General features: G+C 45.1%; 2 protein-coding genes across 6 annotated transcripts in view; one reads left to right on the plus strand and one right to left on the minus strand.

The window, feature by feature from the left end:
* Positions 1-4,866, minus strand: part of LOC6493846 (putative phosphatidate phosphatase) — a 54,623-nt gene extending 49,757 nt beyond the window's left edge. Inside the window, exon 1 of the mRNA XM_001958510.4 lies at positions 4,772-4,866. The gene's annotated coding sequence lies outside the window, so the exon portion shown is untranslated. The remainder of the gene's footprint in view (positions 1-4,771) is intronic.
* Positions 4,867-14,187: 9,321 nt separating this feature from the next.
* The window catches only part of LOC6506105 (teneurin-m), a 112,695-nt gene continuing 103,589 nt past the window's right edge, over positions 14,188-23,293 (plus strand). For 3 of the 5 annotated variants that reach the window (XM_032454140.2, XM_032454141.2, XM_032454142.2), the window contains exon 1: positions 14,189-15,296. In XM_032454140.2, coding sequence (XP_032310031.1) covers positions 14,972-15,296 — 325 coding nt within the window. In that variant the 5' untranslated portion in view covers positions 14,189-14,971. Of the gene's footprint in view, positions 15,297-23,293 lie in introns of all 5 variants that reach the window. The other 2 variants (XM_001958504.4, XM_032454139.2) reach the window with 1 other exon arrangement.

Consider the following 23,293-nt stretch of genomic DNA (forward strand, 5'->3'; position numbering starts at 1 on the left):
AATATGTCACCGGCACTTTAAACTGGGCAAACACCTAACTTGTGTCTTCCTATGATGCCCTTTTCCAAGCGCCTTTTTCTTAAAATTGAATGTAACTAATCTTCATTATACCCTTGCAGAGGGTATTATAATTTTGGTCAAAAGTGTGCAACGCAGTGAAGGAGACATCTCCGACCCTATAAAGTATATATATTCTTGATCAGGATCACCTCCTGAGTCGATATGAGCATGTCCGTCTGTCCGTCTGTCCGTCTGTCCGTCTGTCCGTTTCTACGCAAACTAGTCTCTCAGTTTTAAAGCTATCGAGTTGAAACTTTGCACACACCCTTCTTTCCTTTGCAGGCAGTATATAAGTCGGAACGGCCGGGATCGGTCGACTATATCCTATAGCTGCCATATAACTGATTGATCGGAAATGCCATAACTTTGGTGTTTTTTAAGTTAGAGGGTTGGGACTTTCCACACATGTTATATTTGACCAAAATATCTTGTGTGCAAAATTTCATAAGGATCGGCCGACTATATCCTATAGCTGTCATAGAACGATCGAAATTGGCATAACTTTGGTGTTTTTTAAGTTAGAAAGATGGGATTTGGTACAGATTACTCTTTTGGCAAAATAATTCGATATGCCAAATTTCATAAGGATCGGCCGACTATATACGATCCGCTATATATCTAATAATATAAGATGCGTGGCGCCACCTAGCGGACTGCGACTGAACTGCAAGGGTATATCAACTTCGGCTCCGCCCGAAGTTAGCTTTCCTTTCTTGTTTTTAATTATTTTTCTAATTTTTCAAGAAAACAATTTTAATTCACTCTTTTAAGTTTTTTATAAAAATTGTTTGTATTCTCTCTAGAATCTCGATATTATTTAGTACATAGCGACAAATATGTCTTTGAACGTTTTTTGTTATATTTTTTGGGTTAAAAAAAATTAAGTAAATAATATTTTTTTTAAATATTTGAGTGAAAACTGTAACTTAAAATTAACTTATCTTTAAACTTTTAAGTATAAAAAACTTGATCATTTTTTTTCAATAGTCTTTCAAACCCTCAAATTTTTCACATTACAAAATTCAAAATCAAAAAGGTACAATGCCTTTCCACAGAAACAATGTCTACAATCAAAAAATTTCGTTTCCTACAAAACTAATATTCTTCGTATGGCTTATGAAATAAAAGGGGCTCCAATGCGTTGGCACCAAAAAGCCTTTAAACTTAAATGCCCAGATAAAGCAACGGGCCGCCAATTGCCCAAATGCCAAGCCGATCGGGTCTGAAGTCGCCGAGCTATCAACCAAGATCTCCCAGGCGGTTGCTTTTCCAGATGCAGTTGCCAACAAGCCCCGCCCCCGCTGCGCATGCGAGTTGGGAACGGCTTGGCTGGGTGCCGAAGGGAGAAGCGGGGTCAGGCGATTTCATTGCCGCGATATGGACGGTCGTGGCTGGCCCGGATCCGATGCTCGCATCAATGACCAAGTAATGAGCCATTATGGCTTTAGAACCGATCTTTATGGCCGCAGACTGCGTCGTCCTCCTGGCCATATTTTTGGCCATATTTGTCCCCTGCAGTTAGTTGCCAAACTTAGACTCGAGTTTCCTGGCTCTTCGTGTGTGAGGCAACATTAATTGGCTCAGTAACTGTTTATGGCCATGCAACCAGGTGTGGTTTCTCGAAACCCTCTGCTCCGAAGAGTAATGAACTGTTTGATGTTCCTTCGGTGAGTCTCCGGAACAGTCTTCTCCAAGCAGATTGACATATTTCCGGTTTCACATAATTCTCACTTTATCATACAGAGGGATTGACCTTTTATGACTAACTTGAAGGAAGCCAAATTGTACAATAGATTTTTCTGTTAATGGACCGAGTACTGACCGATTATACTACATCGATTATCGCTCAATGAGGCACAATGCAACAAACTCTGAATAGGTTCACAATAAATTAAACGGAACAATCAAATCGAATTCTAATAAGATTAGATTCCCACAGTAGCCCAGTCTGGGGGAGATGGGGCTTTTTTGAGAGCCCCAATTTTGTTTTGAGTCTGGTATCTCTCTATTTCATCTGTCCGAGTTTGTTGTTTTCCATCTAAGCTCTCAAAAATTATGTATACTGAGTAGGTCCCGAGAAAATCTATTAGAGGTGGAGTGAGGAAGCGAGGAGGGCCGAGTGCAGCCATTAAAGCCCGACTTCGGACTGAAGCATTTGTCAATAGATTGTGGACCAAAAAAGGGGCACCAAAAACCAACACAGTCCACGGCCCAACCCAATAAGCTGACCCAAAATGTTGTCGATCTGGCTGGACCGAAGCACCTCGGAGCACCGAAGTTTCCACACCCTTTCAGCTGAAATGTTAAATCCTCTGAGGTTTTCATGCAAAAAAATTATCACTTTGACTGCAGACACTGCGTTAAGAGTGTTCAAGATTCAAGCCGCCCTTCGATGGCGGCTAACACGCTATTGTTCCCGTCTCCGTCTTGGGCCATATCGAAGAATAATTTGCTTGTTGGCCAAGCTAACCCAAAACGCGTCAAATGACAAATCGTTCGAAATATATGCCTTTTTCTGGTCCCGTTCGCAGATCTCGTCCGCAGACCCTGCTTGCATCGAAAGTGAAAATCGATTCATGACTCGAATCGAACTGGGAAGGCAAGTGAGGCTTCTATTTTCCCGTCCGTTTGCCATCGACTTAATCGGATGATTGATATTGGAAAACTCTGTCAGTCGTTTCTAATTTGTTCTCCAATTCAATCGATTTAAAATGGTTTGATCAATTTGCTCTTTTGCTCTCGCCGCGCTTTAATTTATCCTATTTCGAAGCGGAAAAGAATTTATAATCATTTACAATTCGTTGACTTTGGCAATGCGCAAATTTGCCACTTTGGTGTGTATTTGCTGGTCAAACAATAACACTAACAACAACTGCAGCCATGCCAACAAACAAATAAACAGCCGCGTACTCGCACACACATTAAACTATCAAAATAAACAGTTATGTGCGTGGAGGCGTGGCACATACACATCGAACTCGCATATTAATCAAGCGAATAATTTGGCCAAAGACCCCCCCACCAACAACACACCAGCCATCCAGTCATCCAGCGGGCCAGCTAACCAGTTAGCCAGTAACTACCAACTGCACCCCCCTTTTTACCAACCAGGGAGCCCAACATCGTGAATAACTGGCGATAAAAACTTGGCAAATATAAAATGCAAACAACATTCAAACCGCTAACAGGGCGGCGGGCGTTAGATGGACTCCGGGTGGGCGGGGCCAGCTGTAAAGGCTGTTAGTCATCGAAATTCGACAGTTGTTGGCTTGTTGCCGGTTAACCGACCAAGAGCCGAAAACCAAAAACCCATGCCAATGGAGATGCGTCCGTGAGGCGCATCGTAGGTCCATATTACGAAAAGTTTTCTAATATCGGCCTGTAGGGAAATTTGGCGAATGATTGTCTCATACAAAGTGAAGTTATACTTTTCAGAGCACTAAAATCAAATATACTCTCCGACAGTTCTATCCAGTTTTCTAGGAAACCCTCTATCTTAGAGACTATTTTATTATTTTGATAGAAGTAATTATCTTTGTCGGACCAGCACTAGGACTAGAGGTTCGATTCTTCATACGTGTCATTTAAGGCTTTATTATTATTTGTTTTCAATTTTTAATATATTTTTTAGCAATCACTTTAAGCTTAAAACCAATTTAAAGTTTTATAATTTGCTGTTGGAGTTTCCCGATACTTTGGAAATCCCTTTGGTGACTTACGGCCCATCTCGCAACCTCATTCTCACACATTCGCATTTACACATGGCGGGGTATTTGCATTTCGGCTGCTGCTGTTTATTTTCGACTTGATTTTGAAGTGAACAGTTTGCTTAATGCCCGATGCAGGGCGAATTCAGAATTACGCATACGGAGCGCTGCGTTGGCAGAGTTTGCGGCAGGCCGCAGCGGCAACCCTCCCTCGCCCTGCTGTCCGCCGCCACTTGTCAATAGTTTCTATAAATGCCGCACACATTGACTGGCTAACAGAGTGCCGACCGCCCACTGGCCACCGCCCGCCACCCGCCGCCCACTCATCAGCCGCCCTTCGCCAAGCGCCCTTCGCCCCTTTGCCACTGCCGCCCCGAACGTTAGAGTCGGGGTCTCAGCGTTAAATTGGAAGCACTTTAGATTCACATTCAATTAATTAATTTAAGCAAATTGTTTGCTTCAAATTAATTGAATTTGCATTTAATTTGCGCCCGCAAGGGCCGCCGCCCGGCCCTGTGGCCCTCTAGTTGGCAACAACAATGCTCAGTCAGTGGCCCCAGCCAGCGCGTCTAGTTCCTCAGCCGAGGCCTACTTCGGCAGGCCCTCGACCACGCCCCTCTTTATCTCATCAACGTTAAATTTATTAAGTAACATCAGTGGCTAAGTGGGTGTGTGTGCGAGTGTGTGTTTGGGAAGCGACAACATTAACAACAACCAAATCAAACAAACAGTCTCCAAGGACTCGGTTCCGGGCAAGGGGTTCCGCTCCAAATTACCAGGTTCTGGGCCTACGAGACAGTCGGGGCCGGGACTAATGTAATGAATTAACAATATAATAGAAATTTCACTTGAATATTTCATGCAAACTGTGTGTGTTTCGTGCACGAATGTGCAAAATGAATAATTGAAGCGTTCGAGTTCCGAGAATATGTTTCGAAATTCCAACTGGCGACGGGCCGTGGACAGAGGTGGAGGCGGTAGTGGATCATCATTCGAGTACTCACCGACTTCAGATACGCTAGAGTGCTCCTGGGACACTTGTTCTCCTGGGTTCTTGGACAGAGGACCGTCCAGCTGGGCAGCGTCGAGAAGACTGAATGCAAAAGCAGAGCTTGGGAACCCGTGCCCGAAGAAAATGCAACGCCGGCGGACATTTCATCAGCCTGGAAAATCCGGCAAAGAAAAGTCAATCAGCACCACAACAGCTTAAGCATAAGCGGGGTGATAATAATTATAAATATAATGACTGCATATAATAATTGTCAGCCGTTGTAAGCCAATTAGGAACTGGTCCGATGACTGTGGGGTGGGCGGGAAATAATTTGAGCTTTTCACACTAATTAAAAGCGAATCGCTCAGAAAGAACTGCTCGACAAAGGGATTGCGATCCCGGAGAAGAGTGGAAGACGGAAAAAGGTGCCCCGGGCTGTGGCCTTCGGATTGGACGAATTAAAGTCAAGCTGTGGAAAATGATTAAAAATGTAAATTTTAATTCAATTTCGTTTGCGAGAAATACGATGGAAGCTGCTGCAAACAGAAATTGTAGCTGTAAAGTGGTTTATTGTCAGTCAGAGCCACTAGTCATGGGCTCCGGGGTGGCAGTAGGTGGCAGCAGTTGGCAGGATGCGGAACTTTAAGACGCGACAAACTTTGCCGCTGGGCAGGGCGACAGAACAAAGATACAGAAGAAAATAAAGGGGCTGGGCCTGGGAGAATGGCATCGGAAAGACACGACAAATGCATGTGGAAGACAAGCGATAAAGTAGCTATGCGGGGGAGGCGGGGTTCTCGGGCGTCCAAAGGAGCCCCAGCCACTGGAGCTCTGAGTCCTGAAAAAATCTTGAAATAAGACAAATCGAATTTTCTATGGTAAAGAAAACGAAACAAGTGGGAAAGGCTCATGCCGAGTGGCTCGAGTGTATGTATACCCGGTACTAACCTGCTGAAATGAAACATTGCATAGAAATTGGGTTTTTGATATGATTCTGTTCTGTATCTAAGGGGGTTTCAGAGGGTAAACTAGAAAACGATTACCAAAGTGATTAGCAATCGATTCAAGTAGCATTCATGAAATGGTTTCTTCAACGAAGTAAGAACTACTCCCCCTGTACCGGATACAAATACTATCACTTACTTGAAAATACTTAAATCCTTAAAGTACTTCAGTTGGGAGACAAACTGATAGTTTGAAAAGTGTTTAAGCTCACTCATCAACGATTACTTTACAATAATAATGCGTTTTAAAGTTCAGAGCTCAACTAGTGAAACGGTTATCTGCTTACTGGCAATCACATTAAAGTTATTAAAAGTGAAAAGAACCTTTCAAACGTGAATAAACAGAACCCAATCACTTTTTCCTCAATTAATTAGAAAATCTGTGCTTTGCAAATGCATTAATTAAACTTTTGCAACTGCATGTGCAATCAATAGTCCTATCTATTCCTTTGATTCACATGGCAAAGACTTCCTTCCTGCTCCTCGTCAGCCAGCAAGCCCTGGCTAACAATACGCATTGATCATGTAGTCATCTCTGCATCAATTTGGTAAATATTTAAATAGACAGCATCTAGTCAGGTCTGCTCTATTTAAAGTAAATTTGCCTCGAAATTAAGTTTTAATTGATTTAAGCGGATTTCAGGTCTGGGTTCTCCCGGCAACCTGGAACCCAACCGAGCGGGAAAAGAGGAAAGCCACTGATGTCAGGGAAATGGGGGATGTGTTTCCCATTCTCGGTGGGTGGGTTCCTGGTTTTCCCATCTGGGATATTGATGGGGTTAATAAGCTGCTGGTTAGATGATTTCCGAATGGGTTTTTCTCAGCAGCTCCGCTCCAACCTGCGGTCGCCTTGGGAATCGGTATCTGAGCCACTGATTTGGCTTCTGACCTTTTCTCCTTCCATAACTGTCTAAAAGGTTATGTTCCTCCCCCTTCGCCCTTTTCCGCCGGTAAGCAACTATTCTCCGTCGTTGAGTGAAATGAATCTGCAATTTCATTCCATTTGGTGAGCAGCTCCTGTATTTTCTGTGTTTTTCTGCTACCCGTTGAGGATGCAGGATGATGACAGGTGGGAGCCTAATGGGGGTGACGCCCCTCCAGCCTCGCCAGCAGCGTTGGCTGCCAAACACTTTCATCTTTTCCCTCAAGCGCGAACCGACCTGAAAGGAGGAAGGAGGAGAAGAAAGCAGTGGGAAGCGCTTCGCCTTCGCCATCGGAGTGTAACAGATCCCCAGCGAATGCAAATAACGCGCAGTTGCCGCAGCCACATCGCTTGCCCCCGTTCGCGCCACAAAAAGTGTGGCAAGGCTGCGGGTAATCAAGAAACTATTACGGCCACCTCCGCGCTGCTGATGAACTTGTTGATGATCGCGGTTGGTCATTTGTCTTGAATGAAGTGGCTCCTACCTGAGCCAGTGCGCCTTTGATGATGCACACATCAGGCATCAGAGCATCAGGGCACCAGGGCGGGGTCTGCTCCACAGCCATCCAATTTCTCTGGCGCATTTGCATAAATATAGCTCCTTTCATCCTGCCAGAGCCGGGAAGGAACGGGCTCAACTTGTTGACGACTTATGCTAATGCAGAAGCGAAATTCAAAAAGCACGCCCCCTCTTAGCAAAGCGGGCGGGAGAAAGTGAAAATTGAATTGGTGCCCCTCGCGGAACAAACAAATTAAATTATAATTAGCAAACAGTAACAAAGGAAAGGACAAGCGGAGGAGGAGCTCTCGAAACAAAGACAAACGGTTGTATCACAGAAGTGCACATTTCTCGACTCTTGATTAGTGGCGGTTGTCTGCTGATTGCAGGAGACCCCGACGTTTACCGCCAATTATCCGGAACCACGAGCTCCTTCTGTTTCTTGTTGTTCGGATGGTGCGGCTGGAGCTGCTGTCCCGGTGCCAGTCCCCGCCAATAAGCAATTGGTTACCACCTTTGTGGCCCTGACAGCCACCATCGACTCATCCGTTAGGTCCCGACGACGTCCTCTCCTCCGAGTTGACAAAATATGCAGATGCGTCGTTAGCACTTTCACACATCTCGCATTTGGAAATATTTGCCATGATTCGATTGTGTAGACTCCCCCAAACCAAGCCCAGCCCTAGTCCACACTCATTCCCAAATCCACACACCCGACCACATCAGCATCTGCATCCGGATCTGCGCCACACACAAGGAGGGCAGGAGTGCCCAATTGAGTTTGGGCTTGGAGCATGGAGCCACCGCTCGGCACTCGGCACTCCGCATCCCGCTCTGGTGGTTATTATTATTTCTGATATATGCGGTCTTACTCTGCGGTTGTCACTCACCGACGAAACGGAGCTGGGGCAGCCGGAGAGAACCCCTTTCTTTCCGTGGTTTCTGCGGTCTCAGTTCCATGTGTCGCCTCCGCCTCCGCCTCCACGTCCGCCTTCGCCTTTGCCAGAGTGTCATGGCTACATGCAAATGAAGCGTGTTCCCAAAAGGTGTTGAAAACGCCCGCCTGTGTGCGGAGTCTGTGTGCGGCATTGAACTGCACTTTCCGCTTCTCCCCCACTCCCTGCAGCACGCATCTGCATAATTCTATGCCCAAAATATTCCTGCTTTTTCATGCAATATTTTGTTGACAGCTAAAAGCCAGGCTCTGTTCTATTTTCGGTCTCCAATTGGTGCAGCATGCTGTCGAAATCGCTTCGTAATTGCAATGTTGACAGCAGCCACGTAGAAAGTCCTGGAGGAGTCGGTTTCGTGAGCAGCTGGAGATGAAGAAACATAAAGTCGATTCGGCACATAATGCCCAGAATTCAATTTTTCATAGTTTTATGACCGCACAGTGCAACAATTTGTACACTCGCTGTATTGTGAGAAGTTGCAACTTGCAAGACGAATTTATGAAGTTAAGACCGGAAGTCTAGACTCTAACCAAAATAACATCTTCATTCAAAAAGCAACTCAGAGCTTAAAAGTTACTATTCTGCAACTAAAAATTTTTCCAAAATAGTGCCTTGAGAATATATTGTCAAGGAGAACCAGTTCATAAGATGTTATTTTGCAATAATACCAATATATGATGTCCAATTACTGCCAAAAAGAATATCCGCCTGCAATCATTTCAATTGAGTTTGCCTTAAATTGGTTACTCTTACTAGTTTCTGTATGGGCTCATCAAGGAGGGGTTAATGCCTTTGCCCCAATATTTAGACTCCTGCCACGATAAGGTCTATGGTCTGGGCCGCAGAATTGCTCAAATGCAGCCAGACATAAACGTGTTTTCGAAATTTACAGAGGCAACCAAACGGGGCCCCCTTCTTGTCCCTCGTCCTCCCGCCACTCGCGTCTCTCGGAAAAGCCACACATGTGTGTAATTTTCTTTACGAGTCGGCGGGTGGAAGGCGGTAGCGGTGGTGGTGGATAGCTGAGCGGAGGCGCCCAAAGTATTTCTTGATGAACGATGTCTGCGCTTCAGAAGGTCCTGGTCCAACCAACATCCAATTCCGACGACGACGATGAGGACGTCGACAACTTGGTCGGAATAGAAAATTCAAATTTGAAAATATGGAAATGTCGGCAACGACATTGCGCATGAACTTGGACAGCTGAGGCAGCTCCCACCCTGGCTCCATGCCCCTCTAGACGCACCACCGGGGATGCAGCTACGCAAGTTGGGCCCAAAGTTAAAGTCGATGGCAATGCTGAATGTGGATGCCGATGCCGAGGTCGTAATTCGATTAACACCTTCCGGGCGGGGGAGATGGGAACCATTGGCCTCTAATTGGTGAGCGGCGTCAATGATGCTTCCCCCTCCAGTTAGCGCCCGCCACTCCAGACCCGACCCTGGCAGATAGCCCGCTTGCGGCTTATTAGGTGCGGAAATCTTTATTGATTGATGCTTTGTTTGTTTTGCCTTGTGGATGACTCTGTGGCTCCTGCCACGACCCGTCCGCCCGCATTCTCCGGCAGATGAGTTAAAGGAGCTGGAGGGACAAAGGAAGAGTTATGGCACCAAGGGCTGAATGGGTTATGCCTCGTAACTCTTTCAATTCGAGGTTGTTATAGGTTTCCCAAGGGAGCCAAAGAGATTGCCTCCTAAATGGAGAGTCTGGCAAAGAAATCACATTTCCGACTTTGCTTTGCATCTTTATTAATAAGCAATATCTACTACACCTAATACCTATAGTTTCGAAATTATTTAGCCAGGATGCAGTTCTGTGAAAGGAACGCTGGTGACTCATCTCTCAAACACTCTCCTCGCTCCAGCAACGTTACTTACCAACTTTAATTTCAGACTGAAAATTGCATTGCCAATTCAAAAGGGAAATGTGGGGAGCCGGAGAGATAGAGAAGGATAATTCATGAAAAGGGAAAGAACGAAGTACAGAGGATGAAAAATCTCCTTTAATTAGTTCGCCTTTCGTTTAATGCAATCGCGAAAAAATATTTTTAATTTAAAACGCGTAATTCAATATCTTGAGTAATTTTATTTCCCGGCCACCCCCACCACTTACACTTTGGTTGGACAGGACGTTGTCAGGACAGTGCCGTCAGTCATTGTCGCTTTCCGGTGTCCTTCGTCCAATGTCCGATGTCCGCGGTCCGTTGTCCGTTGTCCCCTGGTCCGGTTCGATTTTCATGCCAACCCGACGTTGCGATGAGTGGCGCATTTTTGCGTGCACTCCGGATCGATGCTGCATTTAACCCGTGCATGCGCCATATAAATATATAGGTAGGTATGTATATTGACGCCATATATGGAGCAGCACTTCGCCGTCCTCTCCCATCGAGGACTGTGTAAATTGAGGCAGGAAATGCCGTTCGAGGGTTCAAAGTTGATGATATTCAGGTCAAGAGTTGTGCTACAAGAACAACATCCTCGCCAGCGCCACTTTTGCCACTCGCAACTTGTTGTAGCAGCAGCTCCCCTTTCCCTTCCCCCTCTCCAGTGACATCCCTTGTAGATGGTATTTTTTATTCGGTGCTCCTGCTTTTAAGTGGAGTTCAAATTTCTTGATTGAAGCTCCAAGTGCAAGACAATGTGCAGCTGCTTATCCTTAAACAGGATACACCAAATGACCGAAAGTGCTGTAGGAAGTCTGAAAAAGTAATTTAAAAAATGTTTAGCTTCCAGTGTTCCTCTTAATTTGAAATGCCAAACCCGATCCTATCATGTGTCAATTTTGGTATCTTGTAAAATAAACACTTAATTTCCTTAAACATAATTTCAAAAAGAAAAACAAAACGTTTAAGGCTGTGGTCTGCTTTTCAGACTTTAAAAAAATCGATTTTTTTTGTCTTAAATCTATTCTAAAACTATCCAAGAAAATGTCGTTTAAATTCCAGAAGCCAATTCGACATATTTTCGAAGCTAGACCAGTTTTAGTGGCCGAATACAAACAATATAAATATGTCCAATCGAAAAAAAAGCTAATGTGATCTAGCTTTAGAATTGAATTATATATTATTTGAACTAAAAAAGTTGGACAAAAGTAGTATTTAAAATAGTTGTTTTGCAACATAAAGTGATTTTTTTTTTCAAACTTCGAAAAAGTTTGAAATTTTGTCATTTCTTTGGTATTTTTTAGTTCATATAGAAACGGAACTTATAAAAACTAAAAAAAAACTTGGTTCCACTGTTTCAAATGACACACTCCAGGTGCCCCAGAAAAATCGTTACAACTTTTTCAATAATTTCAATAATTTGTAATAATAAAAATTGTTTTTAAAGCTTGAATATAAATTACTATCGTCTCGAAATTTCGTTTACCGCAATCATTTCCTTCCCTTTCAAAAAAATTATTGAATAAGCCCTTTTTTCGGCTCCTAAAGCAGACCACTGCCTTAAATTCGTGGACTAGCATGTTATTTTGTGTAAATTACAATCTATCATAGATTAGTGGAAATGATTAGTAATTAATTGAGAAGGTAATTAGTTAAATAGGCATTATAACACATATAAAAACCAGAGATTAAGCAAAGGAGATATTAAGGCAAAGTCCTATGCATACATTCGGCTAAAGCCAATTTTGATTCCTCTTTTCAAGCTCGATCATACGCCGGACCAAATGCAATGTGTCAAATGCAGGGCTTAGACGCTGGCTGACTCTCTCCTTGTGGAAATGATGCCAAAACATTTTTGCGTACAACAGGAAATTGAATTTTCATCGGCAGCAGGCAATAGCAAGAAGGATAAAAATGAAAATAATAAAAAGAAGATGCCACCAGGGAGAGGGAGAGTCGAACCGAGGCCATGTCCTATGCAAATACTTTCAGACTTCAATAATTTGCGTCACGCGGCGTTGCCACATTGCCAGAGCCGCGAAAGAAATAACAATTTCTACCGAGTCTGCTTCTTCTGAGGATTCTCGGCTTGGGAGAGCTGTCAAAAAACCTTCAGTAACAACTTCCGTTACATGGCGGAGAATTGGTAGCCCGGCCAGGACGGCCAGGGGCCAGAGGGGGAGGTGCGAGGGGCGGTGCGACCTGCGCTCAAAAGTTAAGCCATTAGCGAAATGTCCTTTACTTTGCTTATAACGCAATTTTGTGCTTCTCCTCCCGAACCTCGCTGGTCCACTGTTTGTCTCGGACACTTTTTGGACCAGGTCTGGTCTTGGTGGCTTGGTTCTGGGTCTGCTTCTTGTTCTGGGTGCTGAATGACAACTTCGTTGTCAGCATTTTGAAACTTTTGCGTCTCCTCTCGGCAGCGCTGGCAAACTTTTCCAGCGCTAATGAAGTCGAAACACATTTTTTGGTTGGCTTCGAAAATTTCGCCATAGAAACTGACATTGTAATTAGTAAATGAAAGAGAAAATAAGCCAACCGACTGCTCACAGGCTTCAAGATTCTGAGATCGACCACATTTTGAAGCTCCATTTCCAGTTTCAAGTAATACCCATGAAATAGGAAATCAGAATTATTAAAAATAAAACTCTGTTCATTTTTATCAAAAAATCATGAGAAAAGGTTTATAATTTCGTTTTTATTTTAAACGTTAGATAGGTGAAAAAAAAATTAGGAATAACATTTTTAAACAGAAGAAGTAAAAAAAAAAATCAGTGTACAAAATAAAAAAAAATATCCTTATAAGTGAGCAGTTAAAAATTAGAATAGTATTTGAAATAAGATATACACTTTTGTTATCACTTTTTAGTTTTTATTTAGTTATTAAAAAGAATCTTCATAAATTATAAATAATCATTTTACGAGCGATAAAATTTATAAGTAGTTTTAATTTACTTAATTTAAATTTAAATTCAAATTTTAAATTACTTTTATATCCTTATACTTTATATACTTTTATACCTTTAAAAATTGGGCAAATTTTAGAAAAAAACAGATATTATACATACATATATACAAGAAATGTTTTGAAACAGTATAAAATTAATTTTTAAAAGACTAATGTTTACTAAAATATATTGCATCTAAACGGTATGTTGCCGATATGCATCACTACCAGGTAAAATGTTTATATAATCCGTTAAAAAATTGTTGTTTTGTTGTACAAAATTCGTTGTGTTTGTGATGTCACGTTGGAAAAAGAAAATTCATAAGTTTTATCTTCGTTTGGATTTCTATCTTCAAGTACGTTTTGTACAACTCTGGTATTCCCAAGAGCCCATCTTCTGTATGAAAGATTCTGCTAACGAAAAAGTAGTTCTGTTAGTTAACAGTGTAAGCGCCAGAGGCATTTGTCGCTGTTGATGTTTTTCAGATAAATCCTAACGAAAGCGGCATGCAGCGCGTAACACGGTTGCATTACCCCTTCGCAGCATTCGGGCTTCGTTCAGTTGAGAGCGACAGAGAGCATGTTGCGTGGGCGAAACTGCGCAAACTCATTTTCCGGCAGAGTTCTCTCTTTTTGAAGGTTACAGAGAGCAGGTACGGCCGCAGGGGAAAACAGCATGCCAGAGAACTATGGACAGAGAACAGTGGGAAAACCTTATAACGAAAATCTTAGGTCCATACTTTTGTTAAAGTTAGTTTAAGCATTATCAACTTTAAAAAAAATATTCATTAAGTAATTTGGTAATTTATTAAACATAGCTTTAAATCATGAAAAATACATTTTATTTCTGATTAGGACTATGATTCATATACGTATGAATTCGTTGCAGTTAACTTTATGTGCGTTAATTTTTTATTCCACTGTACAGTACCACAGTGAGACCAACCGAGAGAGTCTCTGTTAACAGAGAGAGCACTTGAGAGAGTGAAGTATATTCGGGAAGTAAACGAACGCACGCACCGAGGGGAAAAACAGGGAGAGTGCCTGCCGAAATAGTCGAGCAACCACGAACTTTTAATTTATTGAGAGAGAGAGAGATGATGCGAGAGGCGAAATGAGAAGATTTCCAAGAGAGACTCTCATTAGGCGCAGATAGAGAGACTCCGTACTCAAATACTCAGTTACTCGTATCCGAAATTGTATCTGTATTTGTAAAATGAGAAAGTATCTGAAATTACGTTCAAACGCGCTCAGATACTCTATACTACTCGTTCGGAGAGGACGCGTTCCGCGGTTCGTTTCGTTTTTGATTTGTTTTAAAAACGACAGGGAAGCAGCGCGAACGCGATTTCGCATTATTTACCAGAGAAGCGACTAATAGTGAACGTACGCGGGAATATATCAACTTACAACATTGCAACATTTTTGCCGTCGATTTTGGTTCGCTGCCATTCGAACGCCAGCAGCCGTCGCGCAACAAAACAAAACACGACTCGAATTAAAACAATTGCCTCAGAGTCCGTCTCCGCCATCGTCTTCGCCTCCGCGCCGCGTCTCTGCACCGCGAGTGTTCCGGCAGGGAGCCCAGAGTGTGCAACTTCTTCAAGCCAAGTCCTGGACTGGACTGGGCCAGTGGCTCCGTAATATAGTGATTGTGATTGTACTCGCATTAGCCACCCACAGAATGCAAGTGGCACGCTGAGGCGACAGCACGGGTTGTGTGAAAGTGCAGTGAAAGAAAGTGTTGAGAATCGAAACGAATTGCCAAGAACAGGGCAGCAGACGAGACCGCATCCGGTGCGCCCCACTCTTCTTCCTACTCCCACGCGGAGTCCTCTGTCGCCTCTTCTGTTTCCGCCTGTCGCTGTCCGGCTGTCTGGCCCGCAAAAGCCGCCAAAATTAAGTTCTCAAAGCAGCACTCCCACCACGCATACCGCCACACGGACAACATCTACGACGGTGGCACGGACACCGACGACGACGAATGTCCCCTGGAGGCGACTGCCATGAATACCTACGAGTATGAGTCCACGCTCGACTGCCGCGACGCTGGCGGCGGCCACGGCCACGGCCACGTCCAGGGACACGGACATGGGCACGGCGGCGTCGGCGTCGGTCCGGGAACCCTGCCCATGAGCGGGCGCCCCTCCGCCGCTTCTGCTAGCAACAGCGTCCACAGCAGCCAAACGCTGCAGCACCAAAACCAACAGAACCTACAGGCTGCCCAGGCAGCCGCTCAGTCCTCGCACTACGATTACGAGTACCAGCATTTGCCGCACCGTCCGCCGGACACGGCCAACAACACGGCGCAGCGGACCCACGGAAGACAAGGTGAGTGTGTGTGTCCAGAGTGGACAACCAGACGGATAGATGACAGGAACTGATACTCTAGTCCGAATGCAAGCTTGGGCAAGTTAGAAAAAGTCTCGCCATTGTCACTGAGAGCCCGAGCATTTTGCATAATTACAAAAATTAATGCGATATCCCACCGCTGGGAATGGGTCCTGGTTCCCGGGTCCACTCGGAAATTGAGCTCCGCTTCTGTTTCATATTTCATAATTTCCCTTTTTCCGCCTGAGCGCGTTTTCCGCGATTTTTCCTGATTAATAAAGCGGGCGCAACAATAGCAGGCTCACAAAGCGTATCTGAAAAGGATACCCACCGGCAGTCAGTCAGAAATTAGGAGAATCCCAGACGTACCCCGCCCGCTGAGTGCCTGCGGCATGTATAGAAAAAAACCTGTTTTCCAAAAGGAGTTTGGTTACAATTGCCTACTCTACACTCGGGAAAACTCTCCACAAACGAAGAGTCAAATTCCCGCTTTGGAACCTCTCGAAAAATGTACTACCTAAGCCTACAGCTCGATTAGAAAAGTGGTTGTGCGACTGCAGATTCAAAGAACTGAATTTAGAGAATTTATTAAGGGTTTTCATACAGCATTTGTTTATTTCAGTCATTTTTAAGAGTTTAATTAAAATTCACAAAATAGTTATTATTTTCCAAGTTTCTGAGATTTATTCAGTTTTATCTAATTTTTAATGGTACAGAGGAGCAATCGCGGAAAAATCATTGCGTCAATTTTTACCTGAAAACTTGGTCTAATCCTTAGGCTACTAGGAGATATGCAATAAAATATCTTAAATTCTGTGATATTTCTGAGCGAAAAAATAATGATTATAAATGATTTTCAAAGAATAATGATTATTTTCTGAGCGAAAAAATAAAAATCAATGCATAATTATTATTTTGTGAGTTTTAAACTAAAAATTATTATAATTATCATTATTGGATAATTCTCTAGCTTATCTCTCTAGCTTATCTCTCTAGGTCTCTAGCTTATTAATATTTTCTATTTTCTCTAATTTCACAATTAAATGAAAACTGTTGGTTCGGTAAAATAATATTTTGGTAGGAAACATACTTTGAGACACTGGTTTGAGAAAAAATTCTAATAGATTTTAAAAAGTATAGAAAAGTCTAAAAGAGACTAAAGAGTATGGAACATAGCCAACATTGTGACATAAAATTGGCTTTTGCATAAAGGTGCAAAAGGTGCTCCCGTTAAGATGTTTAAGGATTCTGTAAAAAGTATTGCCTAATTTGATGTCTTTATTTCTGAAGAGCAACTCTCCCTTGTCCCAGTCGCAGTAAAGCTTATTGGCACCTGGACCGCGGTCCATTGGCTTAGTTTTTCTCGGCCCATTAGGGTTCCTGGAAGTCGCCTGCCTCAGCTCCAGTCCAATAACCGCAAATACACGCTTCGACATGCTTCAGTTTTATTATTTCCGAGTTCGCTTCTAGGCGTTGGACTTACACGCACACAGACGCACTCAGAGCCGCACATAAAACAGAATTTACATACATAACTATATTTCTGGCGTTTCCTCTATGTGCTTCCTTCGGCCGTTCTTCCTCCTCCACGCGGTCTCCTTCACCCCACGTCCCCACAACCCCACGCTCTGCTCCTCTTCTCCCAACTGCTTTGTGGTGTTATAAAAACAATTGCCAAACAATTGGAGCTTTGGAGCGAAATAAAAAATCAAATGGAAATCGAACTGACAGTGGCTGGGGGGCTGGCGGGCCGGGGCGGACAGGTACGTGTAAGGTGCCTGCCCGGGAGAAGAGCGAAAAAATTGGAAATTTACAGCAACAAATAAATTTCGTAACTGAAACACAATAAATTCCTGAGACCCGGAGACTTGGAAGCGTTTCTTTTTCTGTTTTGGCGCAGGAATAAAATTAAATAAAGCGGGTCGGGAGCAGAAAGCAGGGACCTGGGTCCAGGGGGAGGGCGCAACGCGAAGCTCGTAAATTTTCGACACTTCGCCAGGCATCAGCCCGCCCCCTGTCATAAAATTGCCAAAAAGCCAAGACGGGAAGGAGCAAAAATTTCTTCGCTTCATGGAAGCTGCAAAATGGTTCGCTTTTCCGACTTCAGTCAGCTGAAGCGCTGACGTGTTGAAACATGTCCGACAGCGGCGGATTCCGGGAGCGGATTTTCAACATCTCAATATTTGATTTGTCGGCTTCCAATTAGCCAAATTAGACGGAGAGCTCTCCCGGCTTGACAGCCACTCTGCATTATTAAACAGAAACCTCAGCCAGGTCCGAAACAAGCCCCAGATGGCCTCGAATGCGAATAACAATTGCACTTCTGACGCCGAACGCCGAACGCCGAAAGCGAAAAAAGCGCAAGAAACACGCAACTAATTTCGAAAATGGAAGCTCACAAGGTCACCCCCGGAATCGGAATCCGAATCCGAATCAGATTGGTATTTTGGACTTCGATTGGATCGGTGTCGGAAATCAGAGTGCGCAGCCATTTCGATTTTCCCACACGAAGTTTTCCAGCAGCGCCTTGGCGAGCAGAGCCGGGCGGAAAATTATTTGTTTATGCCGCACCCGATTAGTTTACGGCCGCCCTAATGAGGCCACTTGTTTATTTTTGTCTTGGCTACAATTTTGCAAAATGGAAATCTCCTTCCCTGCACTTATTTTATACAGCTTACCACTTGGTTCACCTCGCATTGTTTGTGTTGGCGTGGTGTAATGGCGCGGGTGCGGGTGCGGTCGTCTCTCCAAACCACTCGATCGCCCCGCCGCGCCTGGATCTTGGCATGGGCATGTTTCAATAATTTTGTGCTTGCGGCTCGCTTCCCCTTGTTCTCTGCGGAGATCGTGGGCGGCTATTTTTGGCCGCGGTATGGATTTTGGCTTTGGCAGGAGGCAATATTTTTAATGGGCGGATAGCGGGTAGCGGATAGAGTGCGTTGGAAGTGGGAGGTCGGGGCTTCCTGTGCGTCATAGATGGGTGGAATTTCCGAGCAGGCCGCCTGAGTCAGCTAGAGCCTTGAAAGTACTTTGCTTTTTAAATTATTAACTTCCGAATAGAAGGGCCTAAAAGGATAATGAGTTAAAAATTCCACCCTTACCTATTTGCATAGGACTATTTGATAATTCGGCATCACCCTGCTGACATCGCCGAGCAAAGGAACCCCATTCTCGGGCCTCTTTTTGCTAATCCCCTTTGGCAGTTAAGCGGCTCATCGGCTAATACTCCAAATCGTCCTGAGAAAGGACATCGGCCGCTAGGCCATTAATGATCCAACAAATCCCATCTGTCATCCTTGAAGAACCTGAGTGCACCAGTCGAAGCGGTTAGGTGGTGCAGTTCGAGTTTGATTCGGAAACTGTGGTTGCTCGCGGGAGTCCTGGAAGCAGTCCTAAAATGTCTGCCAGGACTTACACACGTCTCCGTCCCCCACCCGCTCGCAACTGTCAATGTCAGGGAAGTCGTCTAGGCGCCAGCCCAGAGCGAAACTCCAACTTATTACTTCCTGACAGCTGTCAAAAAATATGCAAACACCGGGGCCAGAGCGGCAACGGCCAGGACAAGGGAACTATGCGTCGAAATGTGCCCAGCATTATGTAAATCAAAGCGATTTGTAGAAGGCTGAAAGCGGAGGGGCAAAAGGTAGGCGGAGAGGCAAAAATTGGCAGCGACGGAAATTCGAAATGTCTGAGGCAGAAAGAGGATTGGGACTGGGACTGGGACTGGGATTGGGACTGGGAATGGAAAGCTGTGGAATGCTGGAAAAATTACGCCGAACAGCGGGAGGCCCGGCTCACCCTTGTCTCTCAGATCTTTTTTGCGAAAAACACAAAGAATACAAGCCGAGAAGGACACAAAAGGCCTTTAAGCCCACACACTCGAGAGGTAAAGGCGAGAGCGAGTACGAGTGCGATTGGCGAGGGTGGGGCGGGGATGCAGGGGATATAAGCGATAATGACGCCGCAGCGCGAAGGACAACCGCAAATGAGCAAGTGTGCAAGGGGAAACGACGCGGGAACGGCTAGATTAGGGCTGGAAATTTGTTAGGTGACCCGACCTGACCCGCCGCTCTGGGCTCTGCAGAGTACCTGCTGCGAGCCGGCTTCAACCGGCTACGTGCTCGTAGTTCTTCCCTGTTCAGCTGCTTTTCATTTCGGGATTAGTTGGAGAAGGCAGCGAGTATCCGCAGCTCACATCTGTCAACCGGAAAATGGAGAAGGGAAATGGGCGCTCATAATTATGACAGAGCCTATTACGAAAACGGTTCGATTAGAAGTTTTCTTTACTGATTCCTGCAGTGACTTTAAGCTGAAGAGGACCCAAGTCTCTAGTCCTTTGCGTACTTTGTAGGTAGCCACGGTCTGGCGCTTCTTTATGTCTGCTTTGCAGCATAACATTTTGTTGAAAGCCAACATTGTCTCACTCGTGTGGCACGTCCAGGCCCGACTTGATGATTGTTGTTTACTGTAATTGCTGCACAATTGCTGATGCGGAGGAAAAGTCCTGGCCGGCCCTCCCCCGCCGCTTTGCCAGCGAATATTCACGCAAAAGCCATAAAAAATATGCGAGTGCTGTTTGGCTTTTTGTACTTTTCGCTCGCTTTTATTGTCGAACATTAAATTTATTATTTTTTATAGAATGTTTCACAACTGAATGCAAATTCTGACTCTCCGCCCTCCACCCTCGCCACCACCCGCCGTTCTTTATGAGCACATTTCGAATATTTCGAGCTCCTTTTTCAGCGCTCCGCTGTTACTTCTTAATTGCGTTAGCCAGAACTGCATGCGGGGTGGCAGGAGGGCAAAAGGGTTGGCTGATAGTCTCTGGAAAGGTCATAAAAATTATGTTTCTGGGGCTTCCAGAAGCTGTAAAAACTAAGCGTAATGACAAATTTTTGTGGCCGCCCCTCAAGGGGCCTGCGATGAGTCAGGTCCCAGCCTGAGACGGGCTCACAGCTGTATGCAAATGGGTGGGACTTGCGATGCTGCGCTGATAAGCGGATTGCACTTGTCTCCTCATCTCAATCATCGCGGGCCTCCGAGATGACTGCTCCGCATTCCGCGGAGCAGCACTCGGCCGCAGCTGTCACTATCGCTAATAAAATATCAGACTCTATAAATACTTTAATGTGTGCCACTCGAATGAAGCGGACTCGACTCGGGCAGGAAAAGCCGCTGCAGTCTCTGCTGAGACGCTGAAAGATTTCATTTATCAGCGGGACGGAAATGCTCAATGGCAGTCCACAGTGGCTGTGCGCTGTGAGCTGCGAGCAAAGGGGAACTTTTGACTGATATAGGCTTCAATGAGATTATACAAAAATAACAAAATATTTGAGCCTCTTCAGGGCTTCCTCTCAAAGCCAGGAATTAGCTTCCAGGATTTACAAGATGTGTAGCGAAGGACCTAGGACAGCTAGGACCTGGGGACATCTGTCCTTCCACTAAAAAGACTAATAAAACCGTGTCCGGAGCCCGGCGTACGGACATTTCATCATTAGGAGCGAAGGCGATAAAAAAGCAAACACAACGCTCCTCTTATCCCGCAGAACCCAAGCAGAGGCCGCGCGAAGAAAAGCAAATCTCGGGAAATGTTTTCCATTTTATGCCGCAGCGCGACCGAATGAGAAAACCCTAACAAACACAGCGGAGGGAGGCAGGCAGAAGGGAAAGAAATGAAAACAATAAAATAAAATTTAAGATACATCGGAGACCAAAACAAATAGGCAGCAAAATAGGAGAGACACAAAGATAAAAGATACACGCACTAAGGAAACTGTCGCAGCTGTACCGGGCGGACGGGGAGAGCGGGACGGACGCGCAGGCAGGACCTTTGTAGGTCGCCGGCACTTGAAGTAGTTCGGTGCGAAAAAGAATGTACGTGTGAGTGCGACTGCGAGGAGGAAGCGAGTACTGGGAGTGGATTCATCAAAACGGGACAGATCCAGTGCCAGATAAGACTCGGGAGCGTACTGCGAGAAATTGGGACGGGGAAGGGCAGGAGGAGGGTCTTCCTATTCCGATTCCCCATCTTGTTGTTTTGATGGGAAATGAGTATTTCGTGGCAACATAATCGTCTCGCGGCGCAAATATGTATCTCTTAGATACTCCACGCTAATGGAAATTTTATGATAGTTGCGATGACAATTTTTATGCAGCCGAAATAAAAGCCAAGACAAGCCACCACCAGCAGGCAGAGTGTCTTTTCGAGTCGTACATTAGGCGCCTGCATAGAAACATAGAGAAGTAGATACGTAAAGACATGGATGCTCGGATACTCAGATACTCAGATACTTTTGCACGCACAATAAAGCGGTGATGAAAGCAGCGGGAAGTGTCTGCCAACGACCGCACATTTTCAGGATATCGGCTTACAATGGCCCAGAGCTCGGCCGCGAGCGGCAACAGGACATCGCGTCAGGTTACAGGACCTCGTCCCGTCCCGCCCCGCCCCGGTCCTTTTTTTAAGGCATTTCAGTGCATATCGAATGACCTGCGCCCACCCTCGTAGCTGTCCTAATGAAAGGACCTCGGGTCCGGCTGGAAACACTCCCGAAAGTGGCTGTGCCATCATGCGGGTGTCGAAACTGCTCGGGAGTCGTAAAATAATAATAGTAACTCGAAGACCAGAAACTGGTCCCGGCCGTCCCGCTCTGGCAGCGGCAGGCCGTCTCCTTCTCGCCGAGGGGCTATCGTCGTGTAAATATTGTTGAATGTTTTTATTCGATTAGCATTCGCTACGTGCCGCATTCTCCTTTCTTGCAACCTTCCCGCTTTGTTTAAAGGTTTGTGCATTTCTGGGAGATTTCTCTTCCCAGCGTCCTTATCTCATCGCCGCTTGGCTGCCAAGATTAATTGTGTTAACGTAGATTTTTTAATTTCGAGAAAATAATGTTTGTGGCAGGGAGGGTGGGAAGTCATGGGGGAGTTCGTTGGTAATTGCCAGCTCGCATTCCGTTACCTGCTCAGAATGCCTTCTAATCAATTTTATTTTCCATTTCTTTGCAGGTGAGTAATTGCTAATTGGAAGAGATTTAAGAAGTGTTTGTGGTAAGTTATCTCTGTCGGTTATGGGAAACATGGAAATAAAGGCTCATTGAAGGACCAGCTCCATAGGCAATCCCCCTAGAAAGACATAGTCCGTCCCAGACTTCTACTTTAAAGTTTAAAGGTTTATAGTTACAGCCATAAGTGAAAGCTAGTGGGTCTTCACCTGCTTTATTGCCCTGCTATAAAGTGAGCCAACATATGACTCATCCTCCGCCGATCGGGGAATCAGGGAATCAGAGCAGGGCTCCGAGTCACACAAAGGCAGCATTGTCAGGTGCAAGGAGGAGGAATAGGAGGCCGTACAAAAGATTATCCCCCAGTCGCAGCCACGCAAACTTGCTCCGCCTTCGTGCCGGGCTTCCTTCAATGATTTACTCTAACTCTTTTTCTCCGCTTCCGTTGCCTTGGGAAAAGTTTCCGCAACTACTTTCATGGACTTCGTTCCGCCGAACACTTCTGCGGCTTGGGAAAACTTTTCCGGAGAAGGAACCTGCCTTCTTCTGACCTAACAGTTGTCATTTGATTGTTTTCATTTCATTTTCGGTTCGGCCATCAATAAATGGGGGACATAATGGCTTTTACTTGGCAGGGAGCCCTCGTGTGTTGCGAATCTCTTCACTCGCCTCTGCGCACTTTAAACGGCCCGGACTCTACGAATTTAATAAATTTAAGGAAGCATTCAGCATCCCCGAGAAGGGCGGGGAGAAAAAGTAATAAAATATTAATGAAATTCCAAACACTTTGCCGTGTTGAGCTACGGAGGGCTGGAGTCCGGGCATGTCCTTGCCTTGCCCCACCTGGATAGCCTAGATGGGACCAGGACGAGCATTTTTGTTGCCTTTCCTTGTGCCAACAAAGCACGCACCGACAAAGCGACGAGGGGGAATCGGGGCCATTTAGGGGGATAGACGCCGCTGGAAGCCACTTCCGTTGAGCGGCAGTCGGCAGGC

Source organism: Drosophila ananassae, chromosome 2R (genome assembly GCF_017639315.1).
Source record: "Drosophila ananassae strain 14024-0371.13 chromosome 2R, ASM1763931v2, whole genome shotgun sequence".
Taxonomy (NCBI): Eukaryota; Metazoa; Arthropoda; class Insecta; order Diptera; family Drosophilidae; genus Drosophila; species Drosophila ananassae.